This window comes from Pelodiscus sinensis, chromosome 14 (assembly GCF_052426305.1).
Source record: "Pelodiscus sinensis isolate ZL-2025 chromosome 14, ASM5242630v1, whole genome shotgun sequence".
Taxonomy (NCBI): Eukaryota; Metazoa; Chordata; order Testudines; family Trionychidae; genus Pelodiscus; species Pelodiscus sinensis.
Genome location: NC_143065.1, coordinates 15,037,318 through 15,052,751, shown reverse-complemented (window position 1 = coordinate 15,052,751; position 15,434 = coordinate 15,037,318). Strand labels below are relative to the sequence as shown.

The window sequence follows — 15,434 nt, the reverse complement described above, 5'->3', positions numbered from 1 at the left end:
ATTGTCTCATCTGACCCATTGGCCTTCTACCTTCTCTCTCTCACCATCTCATTGAATTTTTGATCCTGACTCTGCTCTGTCACATGAGAAAACTGCCATTCCTTAGACCTAGTCTTCACTAAACACTGCAAAAGCGACGAGGAGTCCTGTGGCACCTTATGGACTAACTGAAGTGTAGGAGCATAAGCTTTCGTGGGCAAAGACCCACTTCGTCAGATGCATGTAGTGGAAATTTCCAGAGGCAGGAATAAATATGCAGGCCAGGATCAGGCTGGAGATGACCAGGTGGATCCAATCAAGGAGGATGAGGCCCACTTCTAGCAGCTGATCTGGAGGTGTGAATTCCAAGAGAGCAGAAGCTGCTTTTGTAGTTAGCAAGCCATTCACAGTCTTTGTTTAATCCAGAGTTGATTGTGTCAAACTTAAAGATGAACTGTAGCTCAGCAGTTTCTCTTTGAAGTCTGGTCCTGAAGTTTTTTTGCTGCAGGATGGCTACTTTTAGATCTGCAATTGTGTGTCCAGGAAGATTGAAGTGTTCCCCTACAGGTTTTTGTATGTTGCCATTCCTAATATCAGATTTGTGTCCATTGATTCTTTTACGTAGGGACTGTCCTGTTTGGCCGATGTATATAGCAGTGGGGCATTGTTGGCACATGATGGCATATATTACGTTGGTGGATGTGCAGGAGAATGTACCAGTGACAGTATGGCTGATCTGGTTAGGTCCTGTGATGGTGTTGCTGGTGTATATATGTGGGCAGAGTTGGCACCGAGGTTTGTTGCAAGGATTGGTTCCCGAGTTCGAGTTATTATCGATAATAACTCGAACTCAGGAACCAATCCTTGCAACAAACCTCGGATAATAACTCGAACTCAGATCCTTGCAACAAACCTCGGTGCCAACTCTGCCCACATATATACACCAGCAACACCATCACAGGACCTAACCAGATCAGCCATACTGTCACTGGTACATTCTCCTGCACATGCACCAACGTAATATATGCCATCATGTGCCAACAATGCCCCACTGCTATATACATCGGCCAAACAGGACAGTCCCTACGTAAAAGAATCAATGGACACAAATCTGATATTAGGAATGGCAACATACAAAAACCTGTAGGGGAACACTTCAATCTTCCTGGACACACAATTGCAGATCTAAAAGTAGCCATCCTGCAGCAAAAAAACTTCAGGACCAGACTTCAAAGAGAAACTGCTGAGCTACAGTTCATCTTTAAGTTTGACACAATCAACTCTGGATTAAACAAAGACTGTGAATGGCTTGCTAACTACAAAAGCAGCTTCTGCTCTCTTGGAATTCACACCTCCAGATCAGCTGCTAGAAGTGGGCCTCATCCTCCTTGATTGGATCCACCTGGTCATCTCCAGCCTGATCCTGGCCTGCATATTTATTCCTGCCTCTGGAAATTTCCACTACATGCATCTGACGAAGTGGGTCTTTGCCCACGAAAGCTTATGCTCCTACACTTCAGTTAGTCTATAAGGTGCCACAGGACTCCTCGTCGCTTTTGCAGATTCAGACTAACACGGCTACCCCTCTGATACTTCACTAAACACTAGTTTCTGTATTAAGTCCCTTGTTGAATTTCAGATCTCAAGCCAATATGTTAACATCCCATAACTCACTCTTATGTGACTTTCAGTCCACCATCTCGGAATTCCCCATTTTTGTTGTTCTTTATATCCCTAGTCTGTCCTCCCTTCTGGACTCATCTGACTCTCACCTGCTGCATTGCTGCCTTGGCTACCTCTCACCAGCCTTGAAATCTCATGACAATATTGGCTCCCATAACATTGAAATTTCTGGATTAAAATTTGGAGATCATGCAGACTTTCCCTTTATCTTTGCCCTTATTGTCTAGCTCACTAAATGACTCTACTACTACTTCCTTGAATCCATTGTCTATCTTCCATCTTCAGCTGCTTTCTCAGTCCCATCTTCTCATCTGACATGCTTCTTCATTTATGAGGAGAGAGTTGTATTTTGTTACCTTCATTTATTTCTAACCTCTTGCTAGTCACTGATCTTTATCTCTCACCTATTCTCCCCCAACTCCTACTCCTCTGACAACCAGCCTCTCATTTTGAATGATAAAATTCACCTTTATGCACAAAGTGTGGAATGGGTCAAAATGAGCTTTGGTAAACCACATCATATTAAAAACGAAAGCTTTGAATCTAATGTATTGCCTCCCCCTTCTGCTTCATCTTTCAGTGTAAACAGTCTGCCTACAATCACTGTGACAAATTCCTTGCCTCAGACAGCTGAATCTACTTTAATCTACCTCAGCCTCTCCAATTAATGGAAATTTATTTCTCTTTCTGGCTGTCATAGGGGGACCTATATTTTGTCCTCTTTGATTTCTCATGTGTCTCTGATTCTGTGCCTTTCCTTGATTTTCATTACTTTTCTTTCCTGGTTCTCACTTCTCCAGCCGCTTTTTCAGTATCATCTTTGGTGGCATCTCCTTCTCTGGAAGAGAGATCCAAGGATAGAACCCTGAGAGACTCTACTTATGTGAGCCTGAGAGATTCTCAAATGTGCTTCACAACTATGTGTCATCTAGCAGTCTTAGACAACAAAGCTATCCAAGCAGAGATGTCTAAGACTCCCCAGGGCCACAGCTGAGCATATATTTCCTTCCAGCTGCTTTGTTACAGTTAATCCCACCATTCTCTGTGTCAGCAAGGGCTATTACCTGGAATTTTCAAGTCCCTTTTCCAGCCAAATACATAAACATCCAGGCTGTGCTATCCTGTTGCTGTTTTCCCCTACACTCACACACTCTGCCTTTTGGTTCCCGTAGCCAAATTGCTTAGACAAGCTAACTGGATCCTGCTTTAGCTGTTGTAATTTTTTGTCAAATATTTTTTATTCATTTTGTTTGGTTGTCTAATTGTTGCCCACCACAACTTGAATCACTTTTGGTCTTACCTTGCAGAGCCTCAACCTAAATCTGACTTGTCTCCTTTTAGTTTTTCTCCCCCTCCTCCTCTGCTTTACCACTAATGTCTTAATACCACTTTCTTCTCTGTGCCCTCTTCCAGGCTTCTTTATGCTTAGTGACTGACTTAAACCTGTTTACCATTCCCCAGCTCCCATGCTTTCAAGCCTTCCCAAATGCAGTCTCTCAGGAGCTGAGGAAAAATAATTAAATTGGAAAGTGAATCAAATCAAGACGTTTACATGCCTTATTGAGTAATTAAGTGACTTATTGTCAACTTTATTCACACCATTCATTCCCTTTTACACAGTCATGTGCTTCTCTGAGTAAAGAGTATCTATAAACTAAGTTGTTTGAGGTACCTACCCAGTTCTTGAGTACTCAGTCTCCCAAGGTCAATTAAAACTTCCTCTTGTGCTGAATATGAAGCAGTATCTGGACTGAGTTTTTACTGACACCGTTGGTATACCAACTTGTATAAGTAGGACCCTGCCAAATGCACGGTCCATTTGGTCAAGTTCACAATCATAAGATTTTAAAATAGTAGATTTCATTATTTTAGCATTTTAAATCTGAAATTTCATGATGTGGTAACTGTAAGCATTCTGACCAAAAAGGAGTTGGGGGGAGGAGTTGTAAAGTTAGGGTTAGGGGAGATTGCAATATTACTACTTTCCTGTGCTGATACTGCTAATGGCAGCAATGTTTTCAGAGCTGGGCAGCTGGAGAGTGGTGGCAGCAATCAGTGTGTAGTGTAAGGTAAAAGCACACAAAAGAGCAGATTTCAGGGTCTGTGATGCATTTTTTCATGGCCCTGCATTGGGAGGGCCCTATGTATATGTAGTGGGCTCTGAGAATATTCCTTTTATATTTATATATATATATATATATATATATATATATATATATATAAAGATAACAGCATGGCTTCTAAACTCCAGTTGAGCAGCAGATGGTTGTTATGTGGTGGTATAACTTATACTAATAAAGTAATGACTAAATTGGAAGATCAGCAAGACTATAGTTATAGAGTCTCTCTGTCTTTCCCCAGTTACACACAAGGAAAAAGAAACTTGACTCTGGGATGGACTTGTAAATCACTAGGTCTTCATAAAAGGAAGACCTGCATTTTGCTTCATAAAAGGAAGTAGTTTTACACCAAGAAGCTCCAGGCAAATCTGAGATAATCTGCTACAAGTTACAGAAGAATTGATTCAACTTGATGTTCCATATAATATATGACAGTGTACTAAAAATTCAGACTAAGCCATATAGTCAATACCTTATAATAATCGTTGCACAATTAATAATTACTATTGAAATAAACAGTTTTTAGTTTACTCATTACTTAAGGTCACCATAATATCCATGTGGACCCTGAATGTTCTGAAAACGTATATGACTTTCTGAGGCCATTTCAGTCATCTATTTCATTTTAGTAGTTTACCACAGTTACCACTGTCTTTAAACTGATATCCTTGTATCATATCCTTTTTAAGCTCCCACTTAGATTGAATATCGCCATAACTACACTAATAATGGCATGGCAGCATTTTAACTTGACTTTTGCACAGAAATGTATCGCCACCACTTTTCCTAGTAACAGAGTAAATAAGAGTGAGCATGCGCCACCTTTCTGTTTGAGCCTTCCTGTATATGTAATGAAATGTAAATTTCTTTTCTTCCATACCAGAGTGTGATGTTAAGCCCAAAAAACCCCACAAAAACAATACAATTCATAAAACCTATTTTAAGGCTATCAGATTATTTTAAAAAATTATTTGCACTGTCAAGCAATAGTGAAATACCATTTATTTAAATATTTTTGGATGTGTTCTTCATTTTCAAATATATAGATTTTAGTTAGAACACAGTATACAAAGTATGTAGTCCTCACTTTATATTTATTTTTTATTACAAATATTTGGACTGTAAAAACAAAATAGTATTTTTCAGTTCACTTAATACAAATAAAATCATAGAATACTAGAACTGGAAGGGACCTCGAGAGGTCATCAAGTCCAGTCCCCTGCCCTCACATCAGGACCAAACACTAGATCATCCCTGTTTAGTATATCTGGCATGTATATACCTTGTAATGCCAGTTACAAAAGTGCCTGTTCTCACTTTCAAGTGACATTTTAAATAAGAAAAACTTAAAAAACAACAAATAGTCTGGTAGCACTTTAAAGACTAACAAAACATGTAGATGGTATCATGAGCTTTCGTGGGCACAGCCCACTTCTTCAGATGACTGGAGTGTTGGAAGTCCAGAACCAAGAATAAATAAGGGAAAGAGGGAGCAGAGTGGTGGGAGTGGAGAGAAAGAGGACATTGGGTAGATAAGTTTCAAAGGAATAGCCGAGCCAGTCTGTAACAGGAAAAACTTAAACAACAGATAGTCTGTTAGCACCTCAAAGACTAAATATTTAAGAGGCTGATAAAGAACCATTAGTTTGCACTAGGAAAGGAAGAGTACTAACACCAGATTCTACACAGATTTCCCCCCCCCCTAATTTTTTTTCCTCCCTTTCCCTCCCCTCCCTTCCCTTATTTATCCTTGGTTCTTGACTTCCAACACTCCAGTCATCGGAAGAAGTGGGCTGTGCACACGAAAGCTCATGATACCATCTACATGTTTTGTTAGTCTTTAAAGTGCTACCAGACTATTTGTTGTTTAAGTTTTTCTGGTAAATAAGAAGCAGGCTGAATTATTTTCTGTTTTTTAAAGGAAGTTCCTTTTAGTGATTGGTTGAACAAGAAGTAGAACTGAGTGGACTTGTAGGCTTTTAAGTTTTACTTTTTTTGTGTGCAGTGGGTGCAGTTGTGTAACAAATTTCTACAATTGCACTTTTCACAATTAAGAGATTGCACCACAATGCTTAAATGAGGTGAATTGGAAAATACTATTTATTTATCATTTTCTAATATAAAGTGAACACTGTACATTTTGAATTCTGTGTTGTAAATGAAGTCAGTATATTTGAAATGGAAAAAATATTCCAAAAACATTAATTGGCGTTTTATTGTTTAACAATATGATTCAAGCTGTGAATAATCACAATTTTTTAGCTAATTGCATGAGTTAACTGTGATTTATTAACAGTGCTGCTAATTTGTATTGCAGAATGGAACAACTGAAGAAGTAACATCAGAGGAGGAGGAGGAGGAAGATATGGGTGAAGTATGTGAATGTTATATTGTAAAACTGAGATTTGTGTTCAAGATCCTTACCTTGAATGATAATGTAAACAAAATGCAGATGTTCCTAACAAAAAATGGTGCCACAGTATGAATGTTAACCAAAACGTTAGAAGCTTTATCTGCAGTTTTCACATAACCCTTCATCCACAAAAATATAGTTTCTCAAAGTATTTTGCTGAGAATGAGGCAGTTGGATGTACATGGTGTAACGGCGCGTTGGGGGTCCCCCGTCTCCTGCACCCCGAAATGGAACAAACAGACTGCACCAGCGGGTGGAATAGAGGAAGTTTATTGCCTCTCCAGGATACAGCACAGCACAGATGTAGTCTGGTCACAGAGCTGGGCTAGGATGCCTCAGGCCCCCTTGAGATGGGGGAGACTGGGCCCCTAAACTCCAGCCCCTTTCCCTAGGCTGTCTCCTCCATGCTCCCAGCCAGCAACTAACTAACCCTCTTCCAGTCCTGCCCCCCAGCCAGGGCAGCATTCCACCTTCCTTTGTTCCTCTCCATGGGGGGTGTCTGGCCATACTGGTTTGCATAGTGACTCATCCTGTTTTGCTGGGTCGTGGTACCCACGGCAGCCAGTGGGGGTTACCCCAGAGCCAGCAGCATAGAAACCAGCCAGGTACCCCCACTACGTCACACATGGATGTCTGTTTGTTGTTTACTCCAACAATATATGAAAAGCTTGTGCCATATTAGCAAACTTGCATTGTAAAGCCTTATTTCAACTAGTCTACAAACTTGACATCGTTTGTTTAAAAAGTTTTGGAAGCTGAGGCTTGGTATTCAGAGCAAATTTATTCACTAATTCTTATAAATCAGCTGAACCTTTTTAATAAAACCTTACCTCCAAATACATTGGAGAAATGGAGCAAAGTGTGAAACAGCAGAGACTAAACTTTAAGTGGGTAATATGATTGTATAGCAACATGATACTTATTTTAATAAGCTCCTTTTTATATGCAAATTCCACTTAAAATTAGTTTAATAACTTGCTAGAATGACTTAAAGAGGAAAAAAATGCCTGTTTTTAAACTAGTATAGAAGTTTTATTATAAAAGAATTGCTCAGGCTTAAAATACTTTCATAAAAAGGATATTAAAGACAACAAAGGAAATTAGTTTTGGAATAGAGAACTAATACAACTTTTTCAAAAATATATATATGTACCTTGTAAAATGGAATTACTTTAAAGGAGTCCGCTGTGGTCAGCTACTATATAGTGCAGACTAAGCAGGGTTGGCAAATTTCTAGAAGTCTTAGAACTTGCTTTCAACCAATCCCCTATTTCTGTATAAATGAAACTGGACAAAAGGGCTATCTTCAGGGAAGCGTTACATTGCGTCTAGACAATGAAGACAAATGAATGTTGAACACAATCCATTTGAAATCTAGTCCAATTTTTAAAACCATATAATTTGGGGATTATACCAGAAGCTCTGCTTATGATTATTTCCTTTTTAAAATGCTCCTCTCATCTGAAAGAATCTCACAAATGGGAAATGCATACAAAGGTCTATCAAATGCACTAAGGAAACAAAGACCCTTCTCAAACTTTTCTTAATTTTGAGATCATCTCTTACTACAGGTTGGACTTCTCTGGTCTGGCACCCTCAGGACCTGACTGGTCCTGAATAAGGGGATTTACCAGACCAAAGGTCCCTGCCCTCATGATCCATGCTGTCCTTGGACTAGGTCTCTAGCCCAGCCCCGCTGCTGCTCCAGCTGCGCTGGGGCTCTCTGACTGCCACTGGTCCCACTGCTGGAGTGCCATAACCAGAGCTCCCTGGCTCCTGTTAGGCTGGAGCACCACAGCCAACTGCTTTGCGGCTGAGGCCAGAGTGCCCTGACTGCAGTGGGGCTGGAGCTCCCTGGCCACTGGGGCCAGAACGGGGGTGGGGCTGGCACACCCTGGCTGCTGCTCTAGTTGCTGCCAGGGCCAGAGCTCTGCAACTAGGGTCAGGGCCAGAGTTCCCTGACTGCTGCTGAGCCTGAAGCTCCCTGGCAATGGCAGGAGCTCCATGGCTGCTGGCAGGCTGGAGCTCCTTGTCCACTGAGGCCATAACTCCCTGTCATGCTGCTTACCCCTCATGCTGACACAGTGCTTCCAGCTGATTTCATTGGCCCCTCCTACCATGCTTTACCCCTCTACCAAACCTCCCTGTTCCTGGGCTCTGTGGTCCAGAAACATCTGTAGGCCTGCTGGACCATGGATGTTGCTGGACAAGTGTCCCCATTTAGGAAGGTACACCTGTACTTTAGGGGTTCCCAGTACTTGATGTATTTTTCCAGTCTGTACTCTTGGGTACTAATGCTTCATTTCATACTGAAGGATTCCATAATATGTTACATCCTGTATACTTGCAGCATTACTGAAATTCAGACTTTTAGCAAGGAGGTTGTCATCTGGGGGGAACAAATGAAGCAAAACTGTGTCAGGAAGGGGAAACTTGGATAAAGACTCTATAGGAAATCCTGCTTTTTAGTAACTTATGAACTCTTATCTATCTAGGTATTTGCACCGCTCTCCTAATCATAGTACTTCAGCAACTTACAAAATAATTATTTTAGCCTCACAACAGTTTGTGAGGCAGTGAAGTAGTATCCCCAGTTTTTAAAGGCACAGAGATTGAAGTTTGAACCCAGATCTGTGTTATAGTCTAGTGTCTTCAACCATGCCACACGTTTCCTTTTGTTTCTTTCATGCCCATGTAGTGCACCTGATCCCTCTGGCCTTCTTCAGATGAAAGCATCACATAGTAAACCACATACAATTTGTTTTTTCTCTTTTGTGTTTGGCAAGCATCAAATGTGGGTTAGCAGAAGTTGTGTAACTTCTGAGTTTCTACTGTGGAATGGAAAGTTGCATTTAAGATTCTGTAAGGCATACTCCGGGAGTGGTTCATTACCAGCTTCTCTGGTCAAGTTTCCTCTCCTCCCTTCAGAAGTTTTCTAGACCGCTGTTTTTCCACCTGTGTCATTGAACTGGTAAACTGCAACCTCCCTGTCATGTTCACCCACTGCTTTACGAAAACGAATATACATAACTCAAAGATGCTTTAGGCAAAATGAATCATATGACTTGAAAAATCAGTTATAATCTACTGAATGTGTATATTCTATTTCTGTGCATGTATCATTCTTGTATGTGAAGTTAGAGATATGAAGTATAAATCTGTTTATAATTCTAATTGTGCTAAATAGCGATACTCTTGAAACATAATGGTTTGGTACTTAAACCAACCATCTGGTGAATGGCTTTATTTTTCCTGTATGCCCAAACTGTGTTTGGTCCTACAAAGACATGTGACCATGCCATCTGGTGCTGGAATCCATCTTGAATCTGGTATTTTTCCATGGGGTTGAGGAGTGTTAACAAAGGATTCCATCCCTAGTGAAAGTCTATTTAAGAAATGGAAAGCAGGCTTTTGTTTTCAGCTGGCTTTTGAAACTGCCTTCCCACCTAAGGATACAGAAGTACAGTTAGACCCAAGCCAGAGAAAGATCAACTCTGGCTTATGAAGAATTGCATCTGAGATAAGGACTAGGGTGGGAATTACAATCTGTAAAGATCTTTCTCGGTGTATTAGAATTAGCTGGTATGCTTTGTTTATGTAGCAACTTACTTTGATCTGTCTGTTTTTCATTTGCAATCTCATTTTTTATACTTTTGTTTATTTTCACGAACAATGTAAATAATTGTTACCTGGATGGGGGAGCAGCCACAGTACATATCTCTCATTGATAAAGAGGGTGAACTTATGCACTTTCTCTGTAAAACTTTTATATAGAGTAAGGCAGTTTAATTTGGGATTTTAGTTCCTTTTGAGAGTTGTGTTCCTGGAAACTGTCAAGGCCCTAGAGCTGAGCTGTACTCAATGTCTTTGTGCTACACTGCTGAGGGGATGCTATTCCAACTCTGTGCCTTAGCCAGGGAAGACCAGAGTTTCTGGCCCAGCAGGATAGGTGGCAGGGTATACAAAGGGCAAATAGGTGGACTCTGTGGCACGATTAGCATGCTAGGTGACAACCCAAAGAGGACTCCTGTGATTGAACCTGTCAAACCCCTCTTCCTGGAAAGTTGCCTGTTTGCCACCAGAGTTTGCCAGCAGAAGCGTAGATGAGTCTGGAGCGTGTGTACAATCACACAGCCTCCCTAAATTACAAGAGAATGTCTTATTAATGGTGATAGCGAAGTCTAGGCAAAATAAAAGTAGCATTAAAAGATGACTAATTTGGTACTCTTCACAATACACTGTCTATGCTTTCAAGGCCCAGCATGGAGAACAATCTTTTGAGCTAACTGGAATTTACAGTTCATATGTTTCAGTGAATTTTCCTCCATCTTGTAGGACATTGAAGACCTAGATCACTATGACATGAAGGAGGAAGAACCTATTGATGGAAAGAAATCTGAGGATGAAGGCATTGAAAAAGAGAACCTTGCAATTTTAGAAAAAATCAGAAAGAATCAAAGACAAGACCACCTAAATGTAAGCGTACCTAGGTATTGGACTTAATACACTTAAATGTAGCACCGGGTTCAGCTGCAGTGTATATAGCACATAAAAATTGCTACTGTAAATATAAACATTGTTGCTGACTTCTACCATATATAGGGAAGAGAAGCCTCAAGCCATGAAATTTAAGAGGAGATGCTAAACTCTATTAAGCTGGTTTGGACTTTTAAAACTTCAAAGTGAACTGATCACTACCCTAATGTCTTCTCAAAATCTTTCATTCTGAAGGTTTGGTTGTGGTGTGTGGTTTTTGTTTTTTTGTTTTGGTGTGGAAACCTTCATTCCAGAAAGGCACAATGACAACTTCAAAGTGTTTCTTGATATCCCTCTTTCATCTGAGCTGGAAAATGACAGTTTAAATGTAATTGGTTTTGTCAAAGCAGATTAAAGAAATTCTGGTGTTTCAAATGAAAAATTACTTTCACATTGGTGAGAGTGGAAAAAATATGCAACTCTTATACCAAATCCATTTTTCACACTTCAAAACATTTCTTCTCTGTCTTGCCAGAGATATCTAGCTAGCTGGTTTTCCTTCTCTCTAATCTGTCTTCTGCTTGCCTTCTTTGATAAGAGAACTGTTTTTTCTCTTCAGGATCAACAGAAAGCAAATAGTGAGTGAGAGCTATTGCTCATAACTCTTCAGAATAATTAAAAGAGATACAAATAGTTAAGTACAGTAATCTGTTTATACCAGACAGTACTTGCAGTTTTACACTTTTTAAAGTATTCTTTAGACATTTGTGTACTTTTATTTAAATATTAAAAAAATCTTTGTGTCATATTACCTTCTCCTCTTTGTCATTAAATATATCAAAGAAACTTGACTACAGGCAAAATCTATTTGATAAGTACAGAAAGCGGATTATGGATTGCAGCACATTTCTTCCTTCGGAGAGCAGAAATCTCTCTGTGCAATTGAGGTACTCCAGTGTTGTAGGTATCACTTTTGGGAGGCAGAACTGGGGGCAGTTATGATCTACAGCAGCGATTGGCAACCGAGAATAGTGAGTGGGCCATGTGAGTGACCCTTCTTCATCTCAGTGAGCCACTTGATTACCAGTGGTGGGCAACCTGTGGCCCATTGAGGATCCACCTGCGGGACTGCTCACTCCCTGTCTGACCTCCTCCCCCATGCACCTCTTGTGCACTAGGGTACTGGAGCCGCACATTTCCTACCTTTCCTCCTCCCTCTCAGTACTTTTGGAGCACCACTAATCACAAATCCCTCCAAGAACTTGATCAGTTGTGAACTGCTGATTCCAGGCATTCCAATTCTGGGAGGAAAAAGGAGGAGTGTGAATGGAGTACAAATCAACAGATTTACAGTGCTCCTAAATTGCTGGAAAGGAGGGAGAGGATTAGGAAGTACAGGGCTCTGGTGCTCCAGTGTGCAAGAGGCACGTGGAAGGGGAGGGCAAAAGGGGCCCACAGAATGCAAGTGAAGTCCTAGTGGCCCCAGGTTGCCCACCGCTGATCTACAGTATCATCCTTTGAAAAACCAGCAGAAATATCCCTGGAGGGGAAACAGTAAAACCATCACATATTCTTGTAGTACCTGTCTTCTCAGAGGCTTGAGAACCTTATATAGCAAACCACACTATTTGCCAAATGATCTTCCATTTCCACAGGTTAATTGTGGGAGGGAAATAGACTGTTAATGAAATAGACAATTTTTTATGGGGAGTTTCTTTTCTTACTAAAAATTTGCATGCCATCTCTAATTCAAGATTTTTTTTTTATTCTAAATTGAGGCAATTCAAATAAAACTGCTTTTGAAACCTTCTATTCCTAAAACCTTCTAAAGAAATGGAAATGAGATTACAGACCATGGCCTGCTGGTTATAAAACAAAATACAGTTATTACAGTACAGTATCTTATTTAATGCTTTTCTGAGTGGGATTTTTGAGGACCACCTACATACTCTAGCTGTGTTGCCCATAAATCTTTATCATAACTGTCCCAATCATAAAGAATTTGATTTGCCATTGGTATTTCAGTAGACTCTCAATAGCTGGGACTCAGACACATGCAGATCTATTTAAAGCTTTTCTTGCAATTATTAGGCTGACACACCTATGAAGTGTAGGGCCTGGCTACTTTAGATAGCATCTTTCTGTTCAGTACCATCACAATTTAAAGTAAGTGGAGGCACTGTAACCAGATAGCACGCTGCTTTTCAAAATAGCATGATTCAGATTTTGTTCTTCCATTTGGTGAACTTTTGTCTTTCACCCCTCCCCCTCTCTCGGAGTTGAAATAAACATTGCAGATTTTGTTTCACAACAGCAGCTTCAACTTCCATAATAGCTCTTTCTCATGCCAACACACTCTTATTTATGCATTAGCATCAACAAGGTCATCTGAGCACAGGGAATGTTGTATTCAACTGCTGCTAAGGAGCCACAGTATTTTTGTGTCACCGGAAATAGTAGCTCCTGTTAAGGTTAAAGGCCTTAAAGGATTTTGTTCCTTTGGATTCGAAATCTAAAAGCTATAGATTCATCAGTGAGCCAAAAGAGATCTTGCATTAATTAATCTCAAAGTTACATCAGTGTTCACTGCTGCCTACTAGACAACAGAAGGTGGAGCCATAACATTAAAATGGTGGGCAATCTGCCCTATTTACTAAGAAAAAGTGAATTTTGACTCTTAACTTCTTGGTGTTAGGGTTTCTTTTCTTAAAGCAGGAGATGGAAAATACTCTCAGTGCAATGAGGCACAAAGGTAAATCCCAAATTCCTGCCTTGTTTTTACAGTTACTGTTCACTTCATTTTCTTCAGAGGAAGCTAAAACAATAAAGTGCATACAGAATTAGAAAAAGGAATCACATTTTAATACCCATCTATCAAACCTTCAGATTAGAAATAATGTAATGTTAGAAGGAGGAGGCAGATGATAACTATATAACTATAGGTTGGATCTCCCTGGTCCAACACCCGCTGGACCTGATTGGATCCAGATGAGGGATTTTGCTAGACCAAAGGAGGTCATTTCTGGTCCTCCTGCTCTGGGCCCCGCTGCCTGTCCTGTTGTCCCACCAGGCTTCCGAGTGAGGTTGCACACTGGGTTTCCCAGCTACTGGTTGCCCTCCCCCCATTCCCCAGTAACATGGCAGCTTCCCAGATCCTGGACCCCCAGGCAGCCCAGCTGGGTTGCGTGCCAGGTTCCTGTCCCACCCCTGCATTGTACTGGGTTCCAGACCTGCCCACCTTCTGCCTTGTGCCGGAACACTGATCCTGGAACATCTGAAGTCCTGCCAGACCAGAGTCCTGGTTTTTAGAAGTATAACCTACAGTTTAAACTTAAAAAACAACAAATAGTCTAGTAGCACTTTAACAAGCTAACAAAACATGTAGATGGTGGTATGAGCTTTTGTGGGCAAAACCCACTTCTTCAGTTGCATGAAAGTTCATGATATATTCTATATGTTTTGTTAGTTTAAAGGTGCTACTAGACTATTCGTTGTTTAAGTTTAAACTGTAGGTTGTACTTCTATAAGTACTTTCAGAATAAGATCTAAAGCAGTGGGTCTGCCCCACAAAAGCTCATTACCTAATAAACCATCTTGTTAGTCTTTAAAGTGCTACATGACTGCTTTTTTTGTTTTACCATGATCAGGCTAACACGGCTACCTCTCTGTTACTTTTAAGTTATTCCAGTTGTTAATTACCTTCATGATTAAAAAAAAAAAAAAAAAAGAAAAACAACCCACACCTTATTTCCAATCAGAATTTGCCTAACCTGAATGTCTAGGCATTGGCTCATGTTATAATTCTGTCTGCTAGAATGGAGAACACATTATTAAATATCTGTTCCTCACTCAGATCTTAATAAATGATTATCAGTTCACCTATTAAGCTATAGATTGAGATTTTTGAGTCTTTCACTATGAGGCAGGTTTTCTAATCCTTCAATCTTTCTCATGGCTCTTCTCTGAAACCTCGTGAATTCTGAACGCCAGAACTGTAGACAGTATTCCAGCAGCAGTCACATCAGTGCCAAATAGAGAGGTTAAATAACCTCTCCACTTGTTCTAGAATTTTCCTGTTCATGCATTCATTCAATTGCATTAGTTCTTTTGATCATAGCATCCTGTTGGGAGCTTCTGTTCAGTTGTTTATCAGCATGACCTCAGACTTTTTCAGAGTCTCTGCTTTCCAAGATAATCCCTTATTGTGTAAATATGTCCTACATACTTTGTCCCTACATGTGTTTACATACACATTAAATCATATGAAAATACATATTGGTTATATGCCCAGCATACCAAGTGATCCACATTGCTCTGTATCTGTGCCCTGTCCTCTTAATTATTTACTACTTCTCAATTTTTGAGTAAACTTTAGCAGTGACTGTTTTGTTTTGGGTCATCAATAAAAATGTTAAATAGTATGGGGTCAAACACCAATCCTTGTGGAAATCTATTTGAAGCACAGGTATTGTATGTTGATCCCCTGTTTACAGTTCATAGAATTATAGAATCCTGTGGCTGGAAAAGACCTCAGAAAGTCATTGTGTCAAGCCGGGTGTTAAAAACCTCTAAGGATGGAGATTCCACCACCTCCCTAGGGAATCCATTCCAGTGCTTCACCACCCTCCAAGTGAAATAGTTTTTCCTAAGATCCAACCTAGACTTTCCCCACTGTAACTTGAGACCATTGCTCCCTGGTTCTGCCATCCGTCACTACTGAGAACAGCCTCTCTCCATCCTCTTTGGAACCTCCCTTCAGGAAG

At 40.3% G+C, this 15,434-nt stretch overlaps 1 protein-coding gene across 6 annotated transcripts in view; it reads left to right on the top strand.

Moving 5' to 3' along the window:
* The window catches only part of UBE2Q2 (ubiquitin conjugating enzyme E2 Q2), a 120,594-nt gene that overhangs the window by 43,293 nt on the left and 61,867 nt on the right, over positions 1–15,434 (top strand). For all 6 annotated transcript variants that reach the window (XR_016350648.1, XM_075897353.2, XM_075897355.2 and 3 more), the window contains 2 exons: positions 6,100–6,156; positions 10,531–10,671. Coding sequence is in view for 5 of the 6 variants with exons in the window: in XM_075897353.2 (XP_075753468.1) it covers positions 6,100–6,156; positions 10,531–10,671 (198 nt within the window). In the remaining variant the exon portion in view is untranslated. The remainder of the gene's footprint in view (positions 1–6,099; positions 6,157–10,530; positions 10,672–15,434) is intronic.